The 23,685-nt window shown below is 47.2% G+C and overlaps 1 protein-coding gene across 1 annotated transcript in view; it reads right to left on the reverse strand.

The window, feature by feature from the left end:
* Window positions 1–2,532: 2,532 nt before the first annotated feature.
* Window positions 2,533–23,685, reverse strand: part of BCL7A (BCL7A, BAF complex component) — a 32,244-nt gene continuing 11,091 nt past the window's right edge. The window contains exons 4-7 of the mRNA XM_027853520.1: window positions 19,858–19,954; window positions 16,660–16,827; window positions 6,347–6,468; window positions 2,533–2,776 (exon numbers count right to left, since the gene is read on the reverse strand). Coding sequence (XP_027709321.1) covers window positions 2,705–2,776; window positions 6,347–6,468; window positions 16,660–16,827; window positions 19,858–19,954 — 459 coding nt within the window. The 3' untranslated portion in view covers window positions 2,533–2,704. The remainder of the gene's footprint in view (window positions 2,777–6,346; window positions 6,469–16,659; window positions 16,828–19,857; window positions 19,955–23,685) is intronic.

A 23,685-nucleotide genomic window follows, 5' to 3' on the forward strand; every position in this document is an offset into this window, starting at 1 on the left:
TGAGGGTCGTTGATGGTTGGTTTTATGAAGTGCCAGCACTATTTGGAATGTGTCGCTGCGGTATCCCGGCACAAAACAGGCCCCCACCCAAAGAACAAGTTCAAGTTCATCCTGGGAGGGGAAGGGGCCGGTCTGGCCAAGTGTTTTGTCTCTGCGGAAGGCCTCTGGGTCTATCTCCCTGCCCTCAGCTCAAGCCGCAGGCTCCTTTATGACTTGGCGATGGGGTGGCATGGTCGGTGAGGACCAGGAACTCCGCCCAGGAAGCACATCTGGATTTTTGCACTATTTCTAAAATGTGGTCAGCAGAAGAACTTTCAGTCACCGTCAAGCCCAGGGCAGGCCAGCCTGTGTGTGCCCATGTCTTTCAGAGTGCCCTTCTGACCGCTGGGGTCCGACAAGACCCCCTTTTCCCCGAGCGTGGCAGCGGGTCCATTCCTACTTTCAGGCACTTCAGAGAAAGACTAGGGACGGTCTCAGCGTTTCATCCTCGCTCCATGGGTCGAGTCCGAGAGGGGATGATGCTGAAGAGATGTGAACAACCCCAGTGAACTTCGTGTCCTTTCTTTAAAAACAAAAAAAATCCATTTCCTCTGGCTGTCTGTACCGGAACCTCTGGTCTCCCAAAAGAAAAGGAAAGAAAGCTCTAAATGCACCTTCATTTCATCTAAATGAGATGAGCTGTAATCAAAGGTCGTTGTAGGGTTTGCAGATAAAGCCTTTCACCTCACAAAGTGAAAGGGAAATCAAGGTCATTTCCTTCTTTTTTAGATATTGCAATGCACAGTTCTCACAGCATGAATGACTGCCCAGGGGAGAAAAATTCATGGATACAAGGATCTGTTTGTTTGTTTTTTAAGTTTTAAAAAGAGAGCTACCCTTTGAGCGTCACTAACTCAAAATTCAAGATTGAGTTGTTTTTCCTTTATTTAAGGAGAAATTTTGCATGAGGTATTTGAAATGCAGGAACTTTTTTTTTCCTTTTTTAAACTTTTTTTCCTCGAAGTGCAGGAATAGACTTATTTAAAAAAGAAAAGCCAGACCCCCTTGGAAAGTCATAGAAAACCAAGCCTGGAGACGCTCGAGGTGATGGCGGTCAGCCACCTGTGGAGGTGTCACCGGAGTTAAGGGGACTGACGTCCAGAGAGAATCCACTACTGGAAAGGCTGTAAGAGAGAAGGCTGAAAGCATCGCCTAAAGGGGAGAGGATTCCCAGACCAAACAAAAGGCCAGGCCGGAAGGTCTCCTGTTGAAGAGTTAGCTTTCCTAACGATACCCAGAAGGGGCACTTGCATTTGAACAAAAGTCACCCGAATTGTGCAGGTGACCATGGGCCATGCTGCCTCTGTTCTCCCAACAGGGCGCGAAGGTTTCCTCCACCTCTCTGCAGAGCCCATTTCTGGAGCAGAGGCATTACCTGTCTGAAGGACGCCCTTTCTGCTAGGCCAGAAGGAATAAACAAAAAAGGGGGGATTTGGCTCTGGTAGAAGGGAGGGTGAAGGCTGGGAGGGCTGGGGGGAGGCAGAGGGCAGAGCACGTGACGTCCTATGAAAGGTGAGGTCAGCACCAGCTCATCCTGGCCTCTCCCCATCCCACCCATCCTTCTTGATTCAGAGCCTGCAAAGAATACATCAATTAAAAAAAAATCATGCCATTTTCCACTTTGGAGATCTGAGAGATGCATTTCAGGGTAAGAATTGGAAGCGCTGGGACAAGTCTAAAGAACGAGTTTGCACAATCATTAACCTGGTCCCAAGGCTATGGCCAGTGGAGGCAGGGTGTGGGGGGGTGTCCCCCAGGATGGAGCTCAGCTTCCCAGAGAGAGAGAGAGAGAGAGAGAGAGATTTTAAAAAAGCAGCAAACATCCCCAGTCAGAAGCCCCTTCTCTGGGGGCTCGGAAGGAGGCCACTTTGGGAAAGCCTGTGGTGAGCCTCCCCTCCCCTGCCCCATGACCCCAAGGGAGAATCCGCACCAAGGCCTGGAGCTCAGGGCTAGATTGATCAAACCCCAAATGTGCATACGGCCTCGGCTTCTCCAAGGGGGAAAATGGCCACTGACTCCACTTCTCCATCTCTGCTCCTCTCGAGGTAGGGGTAGGGCAGGGATCACGAATGAGCTGGCAGCAGCCTAGGAACAAGAGGGCACTTGGCAAAAGAAATAAAAAAGCAACAGGGGACGTGGGGGAAAAACCAGACCTCGAGAGCTGTTCTCAGGGACACAAGGCACAAAAACAAAGCAGATGGAATTGCTGGAACAAGCAAGAAAAAAAGCAAATAACTGACCTGTACCATCCTTAAATATCTTACATGGTTAAATAGAGAAATGAAAAGATACAGCAGCAACACAAATGTAACCGGGACCTTTTTTTTTTTTAAAAAGAAACAGTGCATTAGACCCTCCTGAGTTGTTGACTCCAACCTTGCCCAAGACAGTAACTTAGAACTTCTGAACGTTTGCTTTCACAGGAAAATAAAATAAAATAAAATAAAAGTGTTCCATGTTGTATTTTTTTCAGTGTCTGAGACAAGTCACACCTTCCTAGGTCTCCTTGGAATTTTTTTTCTTTTTTTTTTGCTCAGTAAACTTTAAAAAGTTAGGAGTTCTGTTCTCATCCATGAGAAGCTTGCGTAGGTCAGGGTGTTCTAAAATGAAGCCCCCACCGGTGTACCTTCGGTAAAAACGGGATGGGAAAAATCTACTTCCGTGTCTAAATCTCGTCGGAGTTTTGGTGGGAAGCCTCTAGTTTCATCTTTTTAGAAGGTGGTGCTCCTTCCGAATCCTGAAAGAAGGGGAGAAGGGCAGGAGGAAAGAAAGGAAAAAAAAGAATGAGATTAAAATGCAAGGTTTAGGTTAGACAGGGAAGGGTGGGTGAGAATACTCCTCGGTGAGAATACTCCAATGGCCTCTGTGCAAGGAGAGGACTAGGGTAGGCTTTCCAAAAAGGGTTAAATTTGGAAGTCTGATTGCCAGAGGCGGCAGGGGTCATGTCCTGGCTGAAATACACTGGCATGGTGGGTTCTTTTTGTATACTTCAGGGAGCCAGGAGTGCAGAATTGTAGATCGCAGTCCCTTTTTTTAACCTTCAACATATCGGACGTTTTTTGTGAGTGGAAGTAGCTGGGGAAAAAAAAAGCTAGGTAGACATTTACTAGCTGTGTGACCTTGGGCAAGTCACTTAACCTCTGCTTGCCTGAGTTCCTCAACTGTAAAATGGGGATAATAATAGCACCTGTTTCCCAGGGTTGTTGTAAGGGCTTGGTATAAGGGTTCTGAAGGAACCTAGGTTTGAATACGACCTATGACGCTTACTAACTATAGGATCAAACCCCAAGTCCCTTCACCACCCTGAGCCTCAGTTTCCTCTTCTGTAAAATGAGATTGTTAGACTAGATGGTCTGTTAGTCGGTAACTCTCCAAATCTGCTGAGACTGGACCTTGCAGAATCCCTGGCCTGTCCTTTGGGGCACAAGATATTCAGATTTGCTTAATACAGTAGGAAGCAAATACAATGCTCATTTCAGTGTAATTAAATGTTCTGATTTGTACAATCTACCCTAAAACTTTTGTCACATCACTAAAAAACTTGAAATGTGGGGGCAGCTAGGTGGCGCAGGGACTAGAGAATCAGCCTGGAGTCAGGAGGACCTGAGTTCAGATCTGCAGTCAGACACTTGACAATCACTAGCAGTGTGACCCTGGGCAAGTCACTTAACCTCAAATGCCTCATTTAAAAAAAACAAAAACAAACAAACAAAAAAAAACCACACACACACACAATTTGAAACGTGGAAAAACAAACCAACTGACTCAGCTAAACTAAGGTCCCTGTAAAAGAGATACATGGAAGGGGCTATACCCCAATTCTTGTTTTTTTGGGTTTTTTTTAGGCAATTGGGGTTAAGTGACTTGCCCAGGGTCACACAGCTAGTAAGTATCAAGTGTTTGGTGTGAGGCCGGATTTGAATTCAGGTCCTCCTGACTTCAGAGCTGGTGCTCTGTCTACTGCGCTACCTAGCTGCCTCTGTACCCCAATTCTTTATTACGCAGTAGGGTATCCAGCCGCAAAGTTTATGCTTTCTCTGGGGACAAAGCTTTGAAGAGACCAGAGTTGCAAAACTCCAGGCCACAAGGAATCAGAAGAGAATCCTAGTGGTGTATATTTTTCAGGGGCTTCAAAAATTATTTGCTTTTAGGAAAATCAAAGTCCGTGTCCCCCTCCCTGTGTCTCCTCTCCCATTCTCCCACATATACCCCAGTCCTGACTGTTCCTTGTTATCTGTTTAATCTTGGGTGTAAATCACTTCACCTGAGCCTCAGTATGTGCATCTGTGTAATGGGCTTCTGGGGTCCCTGCTGGCTCTATGTCTATGAGCCTGGATGACCCTAAGATAACTCATTATTTACCTTCTGCTTTGCTACTTATAAAAATATAGATAAAAGTGTCTTACATTTCGATGTTTATTTCTCTCTTGTGAAATTTTTTTCCATATGATTTTGATTTCCGGAGTAAATAAAAACACAATAAATACCTCTAATCAAATTATCTCAGTTGAGATAACAACACAGTGTTCACGACAGCCCTGTGAAGGGATTTTTATCCTTATTTTACAGATGAGGGAAGTGAGGTACCCAAAAGGTCAAGTGACTTGTCTATGGACACCAATTAGTGTCAGAACTGAACTTGAACCGACGCCTTTGGACTCTTTTAAATCCTGCTGTAATCTGTATTCTACCAAGGGGTCTCTTAGAAATGGCCCAAAAGAAGAGACAAGAATTCACCTCCCTCCCTCCTTTGCAGAGGTGGGTGGCTCTGCTGAAGTGTTGGGGCCAAGGCATATTAGGAAATTAAGGGGATAGAAAAATAAAATCAATTTTTTTTAATCTAAAGAAAAAAGAAAGGAAAAAAGAGGCAAAAAAAAAAAAGAAGAAAAGGCCCAAGTCTCACAATCTTGGACTGTTATAAACTGAGGAAAGGTTCAGTGAAGGGAAAGTATTTTTGCTAGATGGAGTTTCAAATACTTTCAGGACCTTGGCTGCCTTAGGTGAGCACACTGTGATTTCAAAGGAGAGACTTGTGGGTTAATAATCACAGCTGATATTTATATTGTGCTTTAAAGATTTACAAAATACTTTGTGTGCATCATATTATCTCATTTGATTCTTACAACAATCTTGGGAGGTAGGTGCTTTAGTAACCTCATTTTACAGATGAGGAAACTGAGGCAAACAGAGATTAAGAGACTTGCCAAAGGTCACACAGCTACTATGAGGCCAGATTTGAACTCAGGTCCTCCTGACTCCAGAGCCGGTGCTCTATCCACTACGCCACCTAGCTGCCCGGCAGTCTGGTGAAGACCCTCCTCAGAAAAAGTTCTTTTAGAGGCAGTTAGGTGGTACAATGGATAGAGTGCCAGGCCAGGAGTCAGAAAGACCTCTAGAGACTGCCTCTAAAAGAACTTTTTCTGAGGAGGGTCTTCACCAGACTGCCGGGCAGCTAGGTGGCGTAGTGGATAGAGCACCGGCTCTGGAGTCAGGAGGACCTGAGTTCAAATCTGGCCTTAAACACATAACACTAGATGTGTGACTTTGGGCAAGTCACTTAACCCCAAATGCCTCCAAAAAACAAAACAAAACAAAAAAACCTTTAAAACCACAAGTACACGGACCCTAGGTGATGAACCCCTGCTCTAGCCACGATGCCCAGGCTGTCTGGTCAGGATAGACTCTAGAGTTAAGATTCAACAACTACTCTCAAGGCCCAGGAAGTTTCCTGGGCTCTATCATTTGAATGAATGACCTGAGAGCTCTTGGTTTTGACCAGTTCTAGAGGAGGAGGTTTGGGTTTACCAGACCCACAGGAATGATAATACTAATAACGCTAACAACAGTTTGTATTTGTATAGTGCCTTAAGGTTTGCAAAGTGCTTTACAAATATTTTTAACAACAAGAATGCTGGGAGGAAGATGCTGTTGTTACCTCCATTTCACAGATGAGGAAACTGAGGCAGACTGACTTGCCTAGTGTCACATAGCTAGTCAGTGCCTGAGGCTGAATTTGAACTCAGGTCTTCCTGACTTCAGGCCCAGCACTCTACCCATTGTGCCACCTGATAAGAGACAGCTTCTTTATACTTCAGACCAAAGTACAAAGAGAAAAAGGGAAAAAAAAAAAGACACAAATAAAGGACTCACTGAAGTGTTTGACTTAGCACTGGGGTCACTTTGACGTCAGATAGTGATAAAAATCAAGGTGAATAATGCCTCTTTAGTGTGCCCGCCTCCCTCCTCTGCCCCAAACAAAAGACCCACTGGGAAACTTGGCTGCCCTTCTGCGTCTGGAGGTGAGTACCTGAGAGTTATTTGATGCTTCTGTGGTTATACTGTTGTCCCCAGAGGGTTGCATTTCGACTTTCTCTGAACTGTTCATTGAATTTTCCATCGAGGACTGTGAATTCTGCTCATCAGAAGTATCTGAAGGAAACAAAGAAAAGACAGTAGCTGTTGTCAAACACGCTGGCCGAGGGTCCACAATCTAACCATACCCAAAGTCTGTCTGTTTGGGAAGGCGACACCTTCCTTCCAACCATCCATCAGGGGCTTCCCTCCGGTTCTGGAGGATAGCTAAGAGAGGTTTTGGCCCCTTTGGTCCAGAGTAAGCAGTCAGGAAGGTCAACAGGAAGAAGTCAACACTCATCTGTCTGCACTCAGAGGGGCCACCCTTATGACCAAATGGTCCTTCTCCCTGACTAGAAAAATTAACCCTGATTAAAAAATAAAAATTTTTAAAAAACCAGCTCCACAAAGCTAACCAACAATTACACAAACGTGTATATCTTAGATGTATGTCAAATGAGACGTTTGTAAAGTACTTAGCACAGTGGGCACTTTAAAAAAGTCACCTCCCCCCCCTCCCCAAGACAGGGATGGAGGTGTACTTTCATATCTCTTTTTATTCACAAAAAATGGCAGCATTTTTATAGAGCTTTAAGGTTTGCAAAACCTGACATGCTATCTCTTTGGATTCGTACAATGACCCTGTGAAGTGGGTGCTATTAGTGTTCCCATTTTACAGATGCGGAAACTGAGGCATGCCGGTTAAGTGACTTGCCCAGGGTCACACAGCTAGTAAGAGCCTGACGCAGGGTGGTCTCTCTGACTCCACGTCCCCAGCTCTATCCACTGAACCACCTCGTTGTCTACAGTGACTAACTTTGTTATTATAATTACTTTGTTTAGTTTCGTATGTTTCGGTTCTTTTTAGTTGTGTTGCTGTTCAGTTGAGTCCAACTGTTCATGACCCCATGGACCATCACGTTTTCTTGGCAAAGATATGGAGCGGTGTGCTATTTCCTTCCCCAGCGGATCAAGGCAAACAGAGGACAAGTCACACAGCTAGGAAGTGTCTGAGGCTGGATTTGAACTCAGGTCTTCATGACTCCAGGCCCAGCGCTCTATCCAAGATGCCTCTTTTTACTTACAGGGTGGTAATCATCATGGGTGTTTTTCTGCTGCTGCTAACTCCCTTTTTCATTCATTTATAAGTGCCTGGCTTCTTCTGGAACAATAAGTTCCACAATAGAGACGGTAAAGCAAAAAAAATCCACACACTGGCCCTGCCTGGAACTGGATGCCTCATTCTGCCCTGACAGCCAAGGAGCAGGAGGCCCACCCCCACCCAGCGGTCATGGGTGCCCCAATGACAAAACCCAACTTCAGGGTTCTGAAGGCTCCCCTTCCATTGCCAGGGTGGTCCATCCCAAACAGCTGCAAGGTCTACCAGGCAGGCCCCAGCTCGGCTGACCTCTCCGCCTGACTGTGTGCATTCCGGGCAGCGTGGCTGAATATTCTGCTCTTTCTCCTAGAGCCCAGAGACCCAAGTCACAAAGTCAGGAACAAAGGCGTCTAGTTTCCCCCAGAGACACGTGCCTTCTCCCAGCCCAGCTCCACTTTCTCCAATGGCTTGAGGCCAGCACCACCTAGTGGACACAGAGGCTGCAGCCGTGGTGGCAGCAGTTCCAGCCTCAATTTCTACTCAGAAGGGCTATGTAGTTCTGTAAGAGATGGACTCTTTTATGTATATATATATATATGTATGAGTTTATGAATTTTTTTGTAAAAGATGCTTAGATAACTGTCCCTTTGTAATCCTAGGTATTTTATGGATTTACAAAATTTGAAAAGGGGTCCCGAGTTTTAACAGAGTATACAAAGTTAAGAACCTTTATACCAAGCCACTTAACTGCCTGAAAAAAATGAAGTTTACAAATCTTCCATGTTATTTTATTTGAACCTCACCTCACCACTGTCACCCTCAGATATGGGGACTACAGGTATTATACATTCCTCCCATTTTACAGATTTTTTTTTTTCTTTTTTACTGAGGCTTAGGAAGGTGAAGTAGCTTGCCCAGGGTCACCCAGATACCAAGTGTCTGGGTTGGGGTTTGCACCCAGCTCCCCTAACTCCTGGGCTCTACCCATCTTGCTACATGCATAGATGGCCTTGTGTGTTAGCAGCTGTCCAGGGTCCTCCGGGCTAGTGCAGGGGCCTGGCCTCCTTGGCAGATGTGGCCAGTGCCAGAGAGGCAGGCAAGTGACTGCAACCACTGGCTTACACTAAAGGTTTGCCGGCATCTCCCCACCAGTGGGTGTATAGTAATTAAGAACTAGTTTTAAGGAGTTACTCCATCATTCACTCCACTGATCTCTCTTGCAATTAAGAGCTGCTTGGCTGGTCAGACAAACTGCTCTCATGTCCCTGCTCGCTAGCAGATGCTAAGTTTTGGGGTTCACACCTACAGATCCTTTGTCAGGGGCCTTCTCTATGGTCAGAAGGCTGAATCAGTTGGCCCCTAGTATCTCTGGGTCCTGGTTCTCACCTTCCTTGCCCCCTGGAGGGCCTTCTGGTTAAAAACTCTTTATAACCCAGCCCCTTCCAGTCTTTTCTCTCACTCATGTCCTTTATGAGCAAGTAACATGGGATTCTTCCCTGCTCCTCCTGTATAACCCACCCTCTCCAGGGTCTGGGCCTTGCTGCTGGCAGTCACTCATGCCTGGGACCACTCCCTCCCAGCCTCCTTGGATTCCATCAAATCCCACCTTCTGCAGGAAGCCCTCCCCTCTCAGGTTATTTTCCATCTATTCTCTATGGGTGCCTAGTTATTTTCATAGTATCCCCAGCACTTAGTAGTAAGCTCTTTAAAAAAAAAAATGCCTGTAGACTTGACTTACTGCCTTGTTAAAATGGAAGCCCCTTGTGGGCAGGGACTGGTTTTCCCTTTCTTTGGCACAAAGGAAGTGCTATTTCAATAAATGTTTGTTGACTCACTGAAAACATTTTTAATGGTGTTTTGTTTACACACTATCTTCATCTATGAATTTATGCCTTCCGTCATCTCCAGAGGTCCAAACCTTGCAACCGAGAATTAACAAAAGGTGAAATAAAACCAACAATTCAGTGAAATTAACCAAAGGAGTTTGATAGCATACCCTGTATTCCAAGCCCATAGTGCCCCCCAGCTTTGCAAAGAATGAAGAGGCATGCTCTCTCTTTTCTGAGGTCAACCTTGGTCATCAATCATAATTAGACAGCATTTGGGTTTTTTTTTTCTATTTATACTGCTGTGTATGGTGGTTTAGTCTGATTTCCTTTATTTCATTGTGGTGAAATTCTTCACTCTTCTCTCCTTGGTGAATTCCTGCCAATCTTTAAACATCGTGTTAAAGGCTACCTCTTACAGGAAGCCTTCCACAATCCACCTCTCGCCTGCAACACCACCTCCCTTCAGTCCTCTGAGAGCTCTTAGCTTTTGTAACTTTCTAAGGGAATTTCTTTGACACGTCAGTGAGTCTGTGACCTCGCTGATGGGGGCTTTCAATTCTGGTAGATCACAACCATCTATGCTGGCCCATCCTGGGCAATTTGTCTATGTTCTGTAAACCCACCCAAGGAGGTCTATGCCTTCCTGAAGCTCTCTTGCCATGTAATATTATGGATTATAGTTTATCTAGGTTTGTGTCTTATCTCCTCCTCCCTCCTACAGACTTGTTAGCTGTAGTGCAGGGACAGAGGCAGGATTGTGCATGTGGAGCAGGAAGGGACTTAAGGGGTCATTGAGCGAATGAGCAAAGTCATGGAAACGTTGGGGATGGCAGGCCTCAGTCTGAGCCTCTTGTTTTACAGATGAGGAAACTGAGGCCCATGGAAGAAGTAATTTGCCCAGTGTTACACCCGTTAAGCATCAGATCCTGACTCCAAAATCAGCATTCTTTTCTTTAACACTCATTCTATCTTAACTTTGTATTTCCCTCCTCTCTGGTGTTCAGCACATTACTCGGCACACAGTAGATACTCAATAAATATCTGCTGAAACTGTAGCAAAAGGTTTTGATCTCTCTAGAACAATGGGTCTACAGTTAGATTTCAGGAGGCCCATGTACTTAGATGGGGAAAAAAAATCACATCATTATCTCAGTATCACTGGTTTCCCTTGTAATTCTGTATTTTATTTTTTCATTTTAAAAACATTATTCTGAGGAGTCTATAGATTTTGTCAGACTGCCCAGCAACACAATGGAGGTTAAAAGCCCCTGTGAAGCACATCTACCTGTTTCTAGGTAGAGAGGTGAGGTGATACAGGTACAGAATGCTGCACATACTGTCTGTCATGTGAACCCAGTATCAGTTGGTTTTGCCTATTTTTCTTAGTTTCTAGGGAAGGTACTAGGGGGTAGAGAGTAGTATATTAAGAAATTACTGGACAAAAGGTATCAGTAAAACCTTTATAACTCTTATCTACACTGGGTGTGATATTTTGACACAGTTAGTTACCTTACTATCTAGGGGTGGCAAGCAGGTGTGGTGCTTCCTTTATTGGTCCTGGATTTCCTGAGAAGTCTGGCCCCTCCTTTCCCAGGCCAACTTCTACCTAAATGCTTCCAAGGGTCCTATAGAAAATACTAGCTTCCTTTCAATGGTGCACTAGGCTCTCCAGGTTATTATCAAAACAAAGCATTCCTGCCCAACTTTGTGGGATGGATGGGCTTTTCACACTGGGACAATTTCTTACCAAAGAGGTGATTAGCCTTGGACAAAGGCTTAAAATATCGAGGAGGCTGATAATCATTGGCTTTCCAGATTAGGATCCACCCAGGAAGAACGGAAGCCTGTCTTTCCTCTCTTTGTGTGGCTTCCCTGTTCTGGCTGCTACTGCCCTGCCCAGCTCATGGTTGGGTTCCATCTGCTCACCTCTGAGGGCCATTTCTGGGGAGAGGAAAGAAAGGCCAGATAGGAAGCTCTCTGTGTGCATATGAGTGTATATTTATGTTAGAAAAAGGTCCCATGGGGCAGCTAGGTGGTGCAGAGGATAGAGCACCAGCCCAGTATTCAGGAGGACCTGAGTTCAATTCTGGCCTTAGACACATAACACTTACTAGCTGTGTGACCCTGGGCAAGTCACTTCACCCCACTGCCCAGCCAAAAAAAAAAGGTCCCAGGAAAGACCCATATGTTTTTGGTCATGGTTACTGTGTGGATTCACTTTGTTTGACTCTGCCACCTATGGTTACAAGGAGCTTTTCTCCCTTGTTTTTTTATTGAGGGAGGGAGGGAATTAGCAAGATTGACGTCAAAAAAGGAGGGCCACTGAAATATGTTTTTAAATACACATCAAGGACTCCAGAGGACAGTGATGAAGCATGCTACACACCCCAGGTGCAGGGTGAGGTATGAATTTTTAGACAAGGCAAATGTGGTGATCTGTTTTGCTTGAATATGTATATTTGTTACAAAGATTTATCTTTGTTTTTCAATGAGGGGGGAGAGGGAGAGAAGAAAGGAAAAAATGGATTTTTATTCACTGAAGAACAATTTAAATTAAAAAAAAACTCCCAACAAAAATGCATAAAGATTCTTAAAGAATCACCTTCCCTCAGAAATCACAGATAAGTGAGATAGTTTTGAAATAATATGTAGAATTATTATATATACTTACCCATGGGTCTGGGCCCTCATTCCCTTATGCCTTAATTGGTCTCCCTGCATCTCTCTATACCAATTCATCTGCCATCGACCTTACTACAGCTGAGGTCTGACTACGTCACTCCTCTCCTCCATAAACGCCAGTGGCTCCCTGTCACCTCTGACTGGCATTCAAAGCCCTTCGTAACCCAGCGCCCTCCGAACCTTTCCACTCTTCTCACACCTTACTTTCCAACACTCTGGCTGCTCCATGAACAAGACACTCAATTTCTCGGCTCTGGGCATTTTCACTGGCTGTATCCCATGCTCAGAATGCTCTTCCTCTTCATATTCAAGTCCCAGCTAAAATCCCACCTTCTACGAGAAGCCTTTCCCAAATCCTCTCAATCTCAGTGCCTTCTCTCTATGGATGATCTCCAATTTATCCTGTCTATAGTTTGTTTCTACATAACTGATTGTATACTATCTCCCCCGTTAGATTATAAGCTCCTTGAGGGCAGGGATTGTCTCCTGCCTTTCTTTGTATCCCCAGAGGTTAGCCTGGCACATAGTAGGCACTTAAGTATTTTTGACTGACAGTATGAAATGGAGAGGAACAGTTTCATTTAAGTCCCCTTTTTGTGTTCTGCTGTGTAGATAGAAATGCTCTGTTTCTTGTTTAAGGTCAGATTTTTAAAAAAATTTTTGAAAAGAAAAAAGACCTGAGTCTCTACTTTTTTTTTTTTGCTTTTTGGTGAGGCAATTGGGGTTAACTGACTTGCCCAGGGTCACATAGCTAGTAAGTATCAAGTGTCTGAGGCTGGATTTGAACTCAGGTCCTCCTGACTACAAGGCTAGAGCTCTATCTACTGCACCACCTAGCTTTTCCTGAGTCTCTACTTTTATCCCATAGTGGGCACTCACCTGAGGTGGGAAAAGAAAAAGAATGTTATGGATGAAAGAGGAAGCCAGGTGCTCCAGTCCAGGTTTTAAAGCTCTCTCCTGGAAAGGGCCTCAGGGTCCGAAGATGATGCTTCAAGGCCTGGGGCCCAACGTCCAGAAGGGTTCAGTGGAGCCTCAGTCCTGCCTGCTCACTGGCAGCCTCCCCCTTTAGTTTCATCCACCTGACGTTGGAACTCGCTCAGAGCAAATTACTTTCCTGAAACCTAAATTTAGTACGCGGGTGCACGGACATTATGTCATTCACCAAACTCACCGGTAAACAAGCTTAAGGCAAGGTCAGCACGTGGCCAGTGATCTGCTCAGTGGTGAGGGGACGCTATGCAGGTGCCCTGAAAAGGCCCCAGCCTGCTTCTGCACCCCATCCTGGTGAATATGGACAACGATTCTTGTTTATAGACAGGCAGTGTGACTCAGTGGATATGGGCAGTCAGCAGACCTGAGGTCCAAGCCCTACTATGGGCCTGCATTTTATTGTATTTTTATTAAACCCTTTCCAATTAGATTTTAATCTGGTTCTGTCAGGCCAACTAGCTCAACACTAAATTCCTCATTTTCCAGATGAGGAAACTGAGGCCTCCTGGGAACTGCCCAAGGTCACCCAGGCACTTGCTCTATTTTACCGTAAGTGGTATGTCTCTCCAACACCTCATGACAAATAAAAGAACCCAGATCTTGAAAGAAATTAGGCCACGACCTAGAAGAAATCAGGATGGAGGGAGGCTCCTGGCCTGGGTTTGTTCAGGCGACTTTGGCTTTCTCTTTCTCTGCTCCCTGACCCGTCATTGTTATCCTGCTGAGAAGGGTGAGGAAGCCTACATTAGAGCCTGCTGGGGAGGAGAGCCTGCTGATCCTATCACTGGGAGCTCGACCCTAGGGGCAGCCCAGCCGGGAACGCCCCCCCCAGAGGCAGGAAGGAGCCTTAAGTACAGCAGCCGCCTGGAATCTTCACTCCTGCCCAACCCCTTAACAAAACAGTGCTCCTGGAGGTTGTTTCAGAATGCAGGAGGCCATCAGGTGGCCAGGCACCCAGGCACCATGCTAAGTGCTTTACAAATATTATCTCATTTGATTCCCACAAGTGCTACTCCTGTCCCTCTTTTATAGTTAGGGAAACTGAGGCCCTGTGAAGTTACACAAGAGTGGGGGAGGTCTAGGAGGGGTGCCCAGGCAGGCCTCCCTCAGACACCTGGGCACCAGTGCCCCCGCCTCCATGGTGAGGATGACAACAGCATCGGCTCATGTGTCTGCTGTGCTCTGAGCTTAGCACAGAAGCTGGCACAGAACGAGGCAGGTGATACAGAGGATACAGTGCTGGGCCTAGAGTCAGGAAACACCTGAGCTCAAATCCAGGCTTACTAGCTCTGTATGACCTTGGGCAAGTCACTTAACCTCTGTATGCCTCAGTTTCCTCAACAGTAAAATAGGGAGAAAAATAGCACCTACCCCTCACAGTTGTGAAGATCTCTGAGTCTGGCAAAGTGCCTGACAGATAGCCTCATTTGGCTAGCCCCATTTCAAAGCTGAGGAAACTGAGGATCAGGGAGATGAGTGCCCAGAGTCACATATTCAAAGATCTTTCCATGACAACATGCTGCCACTCATTTTACAGTTTCTTTCAGGAGGTGACCTGTGGATTCTTTCAATTTTTACTTTGCCCTCTGCTTCTAACAGATCTAGGAAGTTTTCATTTATGACATTTAAATATGGTGCCTAGGCATTTTTGGGGGAGGGGGGAAGATAATTAAGTTTTCTGGGAGTCTGCATATTGTTTAATTATTTCTCCTTGGCCTGGTCAAAGTTTTCCAGGTCAAATGTCTTTAATAACAGATATTTTACATTTTCTCCCATTTTATCACTCTCCTGATTTTGTTCTAATGTTTCTTGTTGTCTCACGGCATCGGTAACTTCTATTTGCTTCATTCTAATTTGCGGGAGTACATTACTTAGATAGTTTTCGACCATCTGTTCTAAGCTATTTCTTTTCCTTCCAATTCTTTGCTCCAGAGTTCTTATTTCTTTTCTTTCTTTCTTTCTTTTCCCTTGGCATTTGGGGTTAAGTGACTTGCCCCAGGTCACACAGCTAGTAAGTGTCAAGTATTTGGTCTGAGGCCGGATTTGAACTCAGGTTCTCTTGACCTCAGGGCCGGTGCTCTTTCCACTGTGCCACCTAGCTGTTCCCTATTTCTTACTTCTAAATTCACTTTTTAGCCCTCTCTTCATTTCATCCAGCTATTCCTTCATCTAGTTTCTTCTTTGTGGTAGAGTCATTTTTCAAAACTCCAAGGCTTACCCTCTCCTCTTCTATTCCTTGGCTTGTCTGCCGGATACCTCTGGATCCCTAAAAGTTCTTCAAAGTATTTGGTGATTTCTTCTGCTCAATCCCATCTCTAGCCTCAGTACTTGAGCTCCATCTTTGGGCTCGTTCCTACACCCCCGGAAGGGATGTTTGGAGGTCCTGGGTTCTGGCCACCGACTTCTGCCTCCAAGGCTATGTCTGCACTAAGAGCGCAGCCGTCTTCAGGGTCTTCTTGGGTCTCTGGTCAGAGTGCTGAAGTCTCCAGCCCCCTCAGACACCTTTGCCGGGTGCTGCTGGATCCTGGGTCAGAGCTCACTGCGTTTCTGACTTCACTGGAGTTCCCTGTCTGAGCACTCTTCCTGCCCCCAGGTACGGAGCTCAACAGGTTTCAGGTGCCCCTGGCAGGTCTCTGATTTGTGCTGGCAGGCTTCAAGTTTGTTTACTTGCTGGACCTTGAACTGGCTTTTCTGGTGGGACCCCTTTCCCATCGCCTATCACAAACTTCCGGCTGCCTTTTGTGCAGCCCCGGGGTAGATGAAGGGGCTTACTGAAGCTCCTGTGCTCTGCTTATCCTTATTCTGTCTGAGGCTCCTGCAGGTCTTTGTACAAGCACAGGAGAGAAAGCTAGGGGCGCCTCTGTTACAGTGCACGGTCTCACTTACCTTGTTAAAGACCTCACCCACCTGGCCTGAAAAGCCATCCAAAATGGCACAGCATCCTGGCCGCTCCCTCCCCACTCAAGCCAGTCCCAAATCGGACCACGTCAGCTCAGAAAACGTTGCCTTCCCATCCTCCCCCAACTAAATCATGAAATACTCTCAGAGACATTTGCAATTTAATTTGTTTTTTAAAAAGAGCTAATTTCAGCAATGACATCACTAGTCTCTTTGGAGTCACTCCACAACCTCAGAATTCCAACTGGACTGTGCAAAATCTCATGACCAAAGAATTATGCCTGCCCGAGGCAAGTTTAATTCATGACCAGGCAGAAAGCAAGGCCAGCTACCAGCCACTAGAACTGAACAGCCTCTGTGGTCACTGCCCAATGCATGCAGTGAACTCCAGCCCTCTGCAGGCCCTCGGGGACAGGACCACAGCCCTTCTAACAGTCCAAAGGCAGAAGTCTGATCACAACAGACATTTCAGAAGAACAAGCATCGTATGTTTTGGCACGGAGCTCCCTGGTAACTTCGGTAACCACTGCTACGGCTCTACTAGGAAAAATAAAATCATGTCACTCCTTCCGGATGTAATGAAGGTGAAACCTGCCCCGCAGGCCCACCCCAGCCCACCCCACCCCGCCAGTGCATTCCAGCCTACAGCGAAGACACTCAGATGCCCTCCTGGTCCTAGGCGACTAGAAATCACCCCTGAGTAGAAGACAACTCCAACGAGAGAGGGGAAGGATGCCTGGGGGAGGGATGACGGAAGCACGGGGCATCTACCTTCTGATCCAGCTTGCTCCTTAGGCTCCGCGTGGACCTCGTCGGACTTCGCTTCAGGGCCATCCCCCTGCACTGCCGAGTTCGGTTCTGGCACGGGGCTAGAGTTGCTGCTGTTCTCCTGCTTAATCGGTGATGCATCGGCTATGGAGCTCTGGTTGCTGTTGTCATCTGGGCAGGGGGAAAGATGGGGAGAATGAGAAAGACTTGCAGCAAAGGCAGAATCCCTGTGAAACCTGCCGTCCAAGAGCCAGGGAGCCCTGTTAGGAAGAGAGAGTCTCCCCAAAGCTTCCTGCTATGTACGAACTCACCCAGGACTCTTTCCTTCATTTGTTTTGACCCATGCAATTGCGAGGGAGGTCCCTGTCTTATCTGGGGAGGTCAGGGTGCAAAGGGGCAACTTCGGAAAAGGAATAGGTGGGGCAACTAGGTGGCGCAGCGAAAAGAACACCGGCCCTGGAGTCAAGAGGATCCGAGTTCAAATCCAGCCTCAGACACATAACACTCACTAGCTGTGTGACTCGAGGCAAGTCACTCAACCCCAAGTGCTTCACTAAAACAAGAAAAGAAAAAGGCTACTGTGCTGGGGACTACCTCCCTTCCCTGCTCTTTGTCATTCTAAAATCTGAAATCTTACTGGTCACTGAAACTCACGGGATCATAGATTTAAAATCTGGGAAGGCCCTTAGAAGTCGGGTCCAACCTCCTTATTATGAAGAGGAGGAGGAAACCGAGGCCCAGAGAAGACCAAGTAAAGTGATTTGACCAAAGTCTCCCAGGCAGAGCTGGGGTTTGGACCCAGGTCCTTTGTCTCCATATAGCACAATGCCTCCCACCCACAAGAATGACAACAGCTAACATTTACATAGTGACTTTGAGGGTTGCAGGGCACTTTACAAAGATCTCATTTCTTCCTTATATCAACCCTAGGAGGTAGGGGTTATCATTACCCCCATTTTACAGATGATGAAACTGAGACAGGTGGAGGTGATGCGACTCACCCAAGGTCACATAGTTAGTGTCTGAGGCTGAACTTGAACTCAGGTCTTCCTGGCTCAAAGTCCATCCCTTTATCCACTTTGGTACCTAGATGCCTCTAAGAAGGCAAGACTCATAACAAGGTGTGTGAGGGGCAGGGATGATTTTTCCCATTGAGGACCGTCTCTTCCTCAACTTATTTCTCTGGGGGACCTGCTGGCGTCGAAGGATGCTTTAAGATTTGAGAGCCAGAATTCATCTTTCTCCAACCCATGAGGTAGCTGAGGCGCAGCAGGTGAGGTGACCTGTCCAGGACCACACAGACACACAGACACAGACACAGATACACACAGACACACACCCCCCCCCCAGGGGTAGAGCTGGAATCTGAAGCCAGGTCCTGGTGAACCCAGGGAACATCAATCCCAAACCCCACATTCTCCCCACTGCATCACCCACGGCAACCTGGCACCTGGGGACGTTTCGTGGGATGAAGCCTCCCAGGTGGACAGATGGACGTTGCTTTGCAACAGAGCCTGGCTTCTGAAAAGCCGCCTATAAACACAGCTCTTTGAAATGGAATCCTGCTTTAGGAGCACAGCTGGGAGCTCATTAGGGAAAAGAAGCCAGCTGCTGGCACTTCTGTAAAGTGAGTAAACCTGCCTCCCCACACCCAATTTACTTGTAAATCTGATGTGCCTGGGCTGAGAAGGCTCAAGGTAGGGCCCATAACCTGGGCTACTCAGCCTGTCTGATCAAAAACTCAAGCGCCCTCCCTCTCCCCAACAGTGGGCAGGAAGTTCCAAGTTCAGACTTCAAAAAAAACCATGAACTGGTGAAACAGCTTCAAAGGGCGGAAAGGGCCCTAAGGACCAACCAGTCCAACCTGTGGCTGGCTCTGGGTTCAAATCTCACCTGTGTTTTGAGTTGGGCCAGTCACTTCATGAGATCATAGATTCTGAGCTAGGAGGAACCACAGAAGTAGGTCACAGGGTCTACCCCCTTCACTTTACAGGTGAAGAAACTGAGGCCCAGAGGGAAGTGACGTGCCCAGGGTAACACAGCTGTTAGGTGTCAGAGAGGCTTCCCTGACATTACGATCATCCTCTATCCAATACTATGCTTCCTCATCCTAAGTGACTTGCCCCGAGTCTGCCATTACAAGTAGCAAATGACAGAAGTGAGATTGGAACCCACGTCCTCCAATGGCCATAAGAAGTGTCATGGCATGGGGCAGTTAGGTGGCGCAGTGGATAGAGCACCAGCCCTGGATTCAGGAGGACCTGAGTTCAAATCCGACCTCAGACACATAACACTCACTAGCTATGTGACCCTGGGCCTTAACCCCACTGCCTAGCCAAAAAAAAAAAAAAAAAAAAAAAGAAGTGTCATGGCACTCTGCTCCACTATCTGGATGAGGCCCTGTCTGGTTCTCCACACAAATGGATTATACACAGATTTTTGCCCAGCAAAGCTCAGACAAGGGCTTCTGAAGACACCCTCCTTCCCCCAGTAAAGCAGGGCTCCCCCCAAGTCTCTTGCAAGGGGTGGGGGGGTAGAGCTGAGAAACCTACTAGCTGGGCCACCCTGGAGAAATCACTTGAACTCTCTGGGCCTCAGTTTACTCATTTGTAAAATGAAGGTATTGGGACTCAATGACCTCTACAGACCTTTCCAGCTCTAAACAAGGCAGTCCAGTAGGTAGAGCCCTAGACCTTTGGTAAGAAAGACATGAGTTCAAATCCAGCCTCAGACACTTACTAGCTATGTGGGCAAGTCACTTCCCCACCGTCTGCCTCGGTTTCCTCAACTGGAATGTGAGGATGATAATTAGCACCTATCACCCAGGTTTGTCATGGGGACAAACTGAGATATCTATAAAGTGCGTTGCAAAATTTAAGGCACTCTATGATAAATGGTTATAATTATTATATATTATAACTATTATAAATAAGACAACAACTAAGTCTATGATCCTTTGAAGTGTATCGCCCCACCCCCGTGCCTCTGGCAGTGTCCAGGTGAGTCTGACTGTGTCCTCAGCTCAGGAACCTTCCACCACTGACACCGCCGCCTCCTCCTTCCCTCCTTCCCTCCCCATCCACCCCAGGCCTTGCCCAGCTCCCACCCCCTTCTGTACGGAATGTGAAAAAGCCTGTTGGTGATGTGCTACCCCGAGGAGCCTGGCCCCGTCCCACGGGCCCAGCAGGGCAGGCGGCTCACCGTGCATGTCCATCATCCCCGGGGACGAGCTGTTCTCTGGGGTGGTCACCTCGGACCCACACTTCTCATCTTTACCCTTCTTCTTGCTTTTATTTTTCTGAAGGAAAAACAAAGAGAGGCCGAATCACCAAACTCTGTGAAAACTGTGCAAGGGATACCCGGAGGCAGGGGGAAGACGGCAGGGATACAGGATTTATTTTGTCTGGTCATCTCCTTTCCAGAGTTTCTCTGGAGGGGCTTCAGTGTTCTCCGGTGGACCATGTTTCACTGGAGACCTTACTCCAAGTCCCTCCCTTTCCTCCCCACCTCCCACTTCAAAGCTGAAAATCAATCTCCCCCTTTCCCCTCCAAGGAGAGACTGGGTGTGTACAGAGGGGTCCGGCAATGAACCGGCTGCTGCCTCTGCAGGGGACTTTTCACTGAGAGAAAGCCACTTGCTCCCCATCTGTATAGAGCAAGTTCAGACTTGGGCCGAGTGAGGGACAGGAATGCAGATTCTCCACATTCTCAACCTGCTGGAGGGGAATGAGGAACGATCCAGGAGAAGTGTGCAGGGGAGGGGGCGGGCCCGGGGAGGAGGAGGGGAGCACTCTCTCCATGACTGGAGGAAAGGAGTGACCAGGAGAACTGTTCCGATAGCCGGAAGCCCGCAGATCTTCAGAAACCAGCAGACCGTAAGGCTCTGGACCATGAAGACAAACCACACGATGTCCTTGAAAAGGAAACAAATCCAGTGTTCTAGCATGGAAGTGAGGAAAACAGTCACCCACCGTCTTCCACACACAACACCAACCCATTCAGGAACGGCGTTCTTGAGAGATGTGGCCATCCGGGATACTCAGCCCCATACATGTGACGAAACGGCAGAGACCAGACCCATGATTTCACCCTTCAGCAAGAAAGATCAGCCCCTGCCCGTGTTTAGTATAGTGCTTGACATATTCATCGCTTAATAAATCCATCCATCCATCCTTCTTCCCTTTCTTCTTTTCTCTCTCTTTCCTTTCTTCCAGCCTTCTTTCCTCTCTTCCTAGGAGGTCAGGTAGTACAATGGACAGATTGAGGGACCTGAAGTCAAGAGCCCTGAGTTCAAATCCTACATGACATTTAATAGCTACGTGACCTTGGGCAAGTCACTTAACCTCTGCCTGCCTCAGTTTCGTCTTCAGTAAAGTAGATACAATAATAGCACTTACCTGTCAGGGTTGTTGTGAGGATAAAATATCATTTGTGTGTCTAGGCAATGGGGTTAAGTGACTTGCCCAGGGTCACACAGCTAGTAAGTGTTATATGTCTGAGGCCAGATTTGAACTCAGGTCCTCCTAAATCCACAGTGGGTGCTCTATCCACTACGCCACCTAGCTGCCCCTAAAATAACTTTTGTAAAGTACTTTGCAAATCTTAAAACATTACAGAAATGCTAGGCATTATTATTATTACCTAATAGTTTTAGAGTTGCCTGGGACACTGAGAGTCCTAAATGACTTGTCCAAGGTCATATAATATGTCAGAAATGAGACTTGAACCCAGATCTTCTAGGCTCTGAGGCGAGCTCCCTATTCACTAGATCACCTTGCATTGAAATCTGGATCCCCTCTGACGGCACAGTCTCCCTGCCCACCCTTTCCAATAGTGGCCGCCCCTTCACTCAGTTCCCCCTGGCTTGCCGATCAAGACGGGGAGCTGAAAGACTGCTGCTACCAAGGTTCTCTCGCTACTCCCCCTCCCCAGTAACCTCTCTTCCATGGAGGTTCCTGCTTTGCCTATCTCCCACCCAACCAAAACTCTGTTAGCTGTAGTCTGCAGACCCCTGGTCTCTCCCCTTCCTTCCTCAATGGACTTGTTACCCGGCTCACGATCTTTCTCTCCTCCCCAACTCCTGCCCTCACACAAGCAGACTTCAAAATACAGAGTGACTCTCCCTCGAGCCCATCACCCACCCAGTTTCTCAATGGATTCACTTCCCATGACCTTCTCCTCAACACACATAAAGATGGTCACACTCTAGGATCTTGTCATTTCCCCCAAATGCACCATGGCCCTATTCAGGAATTCCCAAATCCTCTTCTCTGACCATAATCTGTTGGCTTTCCACCTCTCCCTCTGCCTTCCTTACACTACTCTACTCTTCAGCGGCACCACCGGTCCTTCAGGTCTCTCCCAGGCTATGTCTCCTGCACTAACTACTCCTTCCTCTTCTCCCCATCTTGTCCCATTGGTGAATCGATTCAATTCTACAATGGCCTCTCCAGAATCCCTAACCCCCTTATCATATCGCCAATTGCCCTGTGTCCTTTATCTGGTCATCATCTGTTAGCATTCCACCTCTCCCTTGGCCTTCCAACACCAGACCCTGCCCTTCTGGTCCACCCTGGGAGCTCTAATCCCCTAGACTCCTCAGTTCTCTCACAGATCATCACCCCTGCAATCATCACACTCTCCTCCTCCCCCCCATCTTGACCCTTGCTGAACGAGCTCAACTCTACCCTGCCCTCTTAAGTCTCCAGCCAAAACTCAGCCTTGGATCACTCCTGCCTTCAAAAAGTGCTGCTGAATAAAGGTGGAGACAATCCCCAGCTGCTCTGCCCGGGTCTACTACAAAATCTGTTATATAACCTCAACTGGGCTCTCACTGCTGCAAGGCAATCCTACTCTACCTCCCTTATCAACTCATATTCCCTGGCTGCTCTTCCAAATCTTCTCATACCTCTTCAAACCCCCCATGGTTTCTGCTACCTCCACCCTCTCAGCGGAGAACCCTGCCTCGCATTTTACAGAAAAAATGCAGGCCATTCAACAAGACTTCCCTCTTCCCTACCTCCTTCAGCCTCTCTTCTCTCTTTTTTTTTGCTAGGCAGTGGGGTTAAGTGACTTGCCCAGGATCATGCAGCGAGTAAGTGTCAAGTGTCTGAGGCCAGATTTGAACTCGGGTCCTTCAGGGCCAGTGCTCTATCTGCTGCACTGTCTCTTCTCTTTCACCCAGCCTCACACAGAGAGGTGCTCCTTCTCCTCACCAAGGCAAATCCCTCTACCTGCTCAAGCAATCCCAATACATCCCATCTCCTACATCACACTGCCCCTTCAATCATCTCCCCCAATCTCTCCTTCTACTGGCTCCTTCCCTACCATCTACAAATACACCCATGTCTCCTCCGTCCTCTCTACCACTCTGTTACTCTGCCCTTTGTGGTCAAATTCTCTCATCTTAGCCCCTCACAATCCCACTTCCAACCTAATCATTCCACTGAAACCACTTTCCCCAGAGTTACAAATGATCTTATTTCCCAAATCCAATGGCCTTTTCTGAATTCTCATTCTCCTTGACCTCTCTGACACCACTGCGCTCTCTCCTCCCAGATTCTCTCTAGGTTCTTGGGACACCCTTCTCTCCTCCTACCTCTCTGACCGCTCCTTCTCTGTCTCCTCTGTCGGATCCTCCTTCAGATCATGCCCTGTAACCGTACCTGTCCCTCAGGGTTTGGTCCTGGGCCCTCTTCTCCCACCTGGTGATCTCATCACGTCCCACAGATTTAATTACCCTCTCCTTCTATGCCAATGATTCTCAAATCTGCCTATCCTGCCCCAATCTCGGATGACCGCCAATCTGGGATCTAGGTCAGACTAGAAAAGAACCTGAGGGGCAGCTAGGTGGTGCTGTGGATAGAGCTCCAGCCTTGGAGTCAGGAGTTCAAATCCAGCCTCAGACACTTGACACTTACTGTGTGACCCTGGGCAAGTCACTTAACCCTGATTGCCTCACACAAAAAACAAACAAACAAACAAAAAAACCATCTGATTAAAACCCCTTTAGTTTTACAGAGGAGGCCA

Source organism: Vombatus ursinus, unplaced genomic scaffold (genome assembly GCF_900497805.2).
Source record: "Vombatus ursinus unplaced genomic scaffold, bare-nosed wombat genome assembly UNPS02009994.1, whole genome shotgun sequence".
Lineage (NCBI taxonomy): Eukaryota > Metazoa > Chordata > Mammalia > Diprotodontia > Vombatidae > Vombatus > Vombatus ursinus.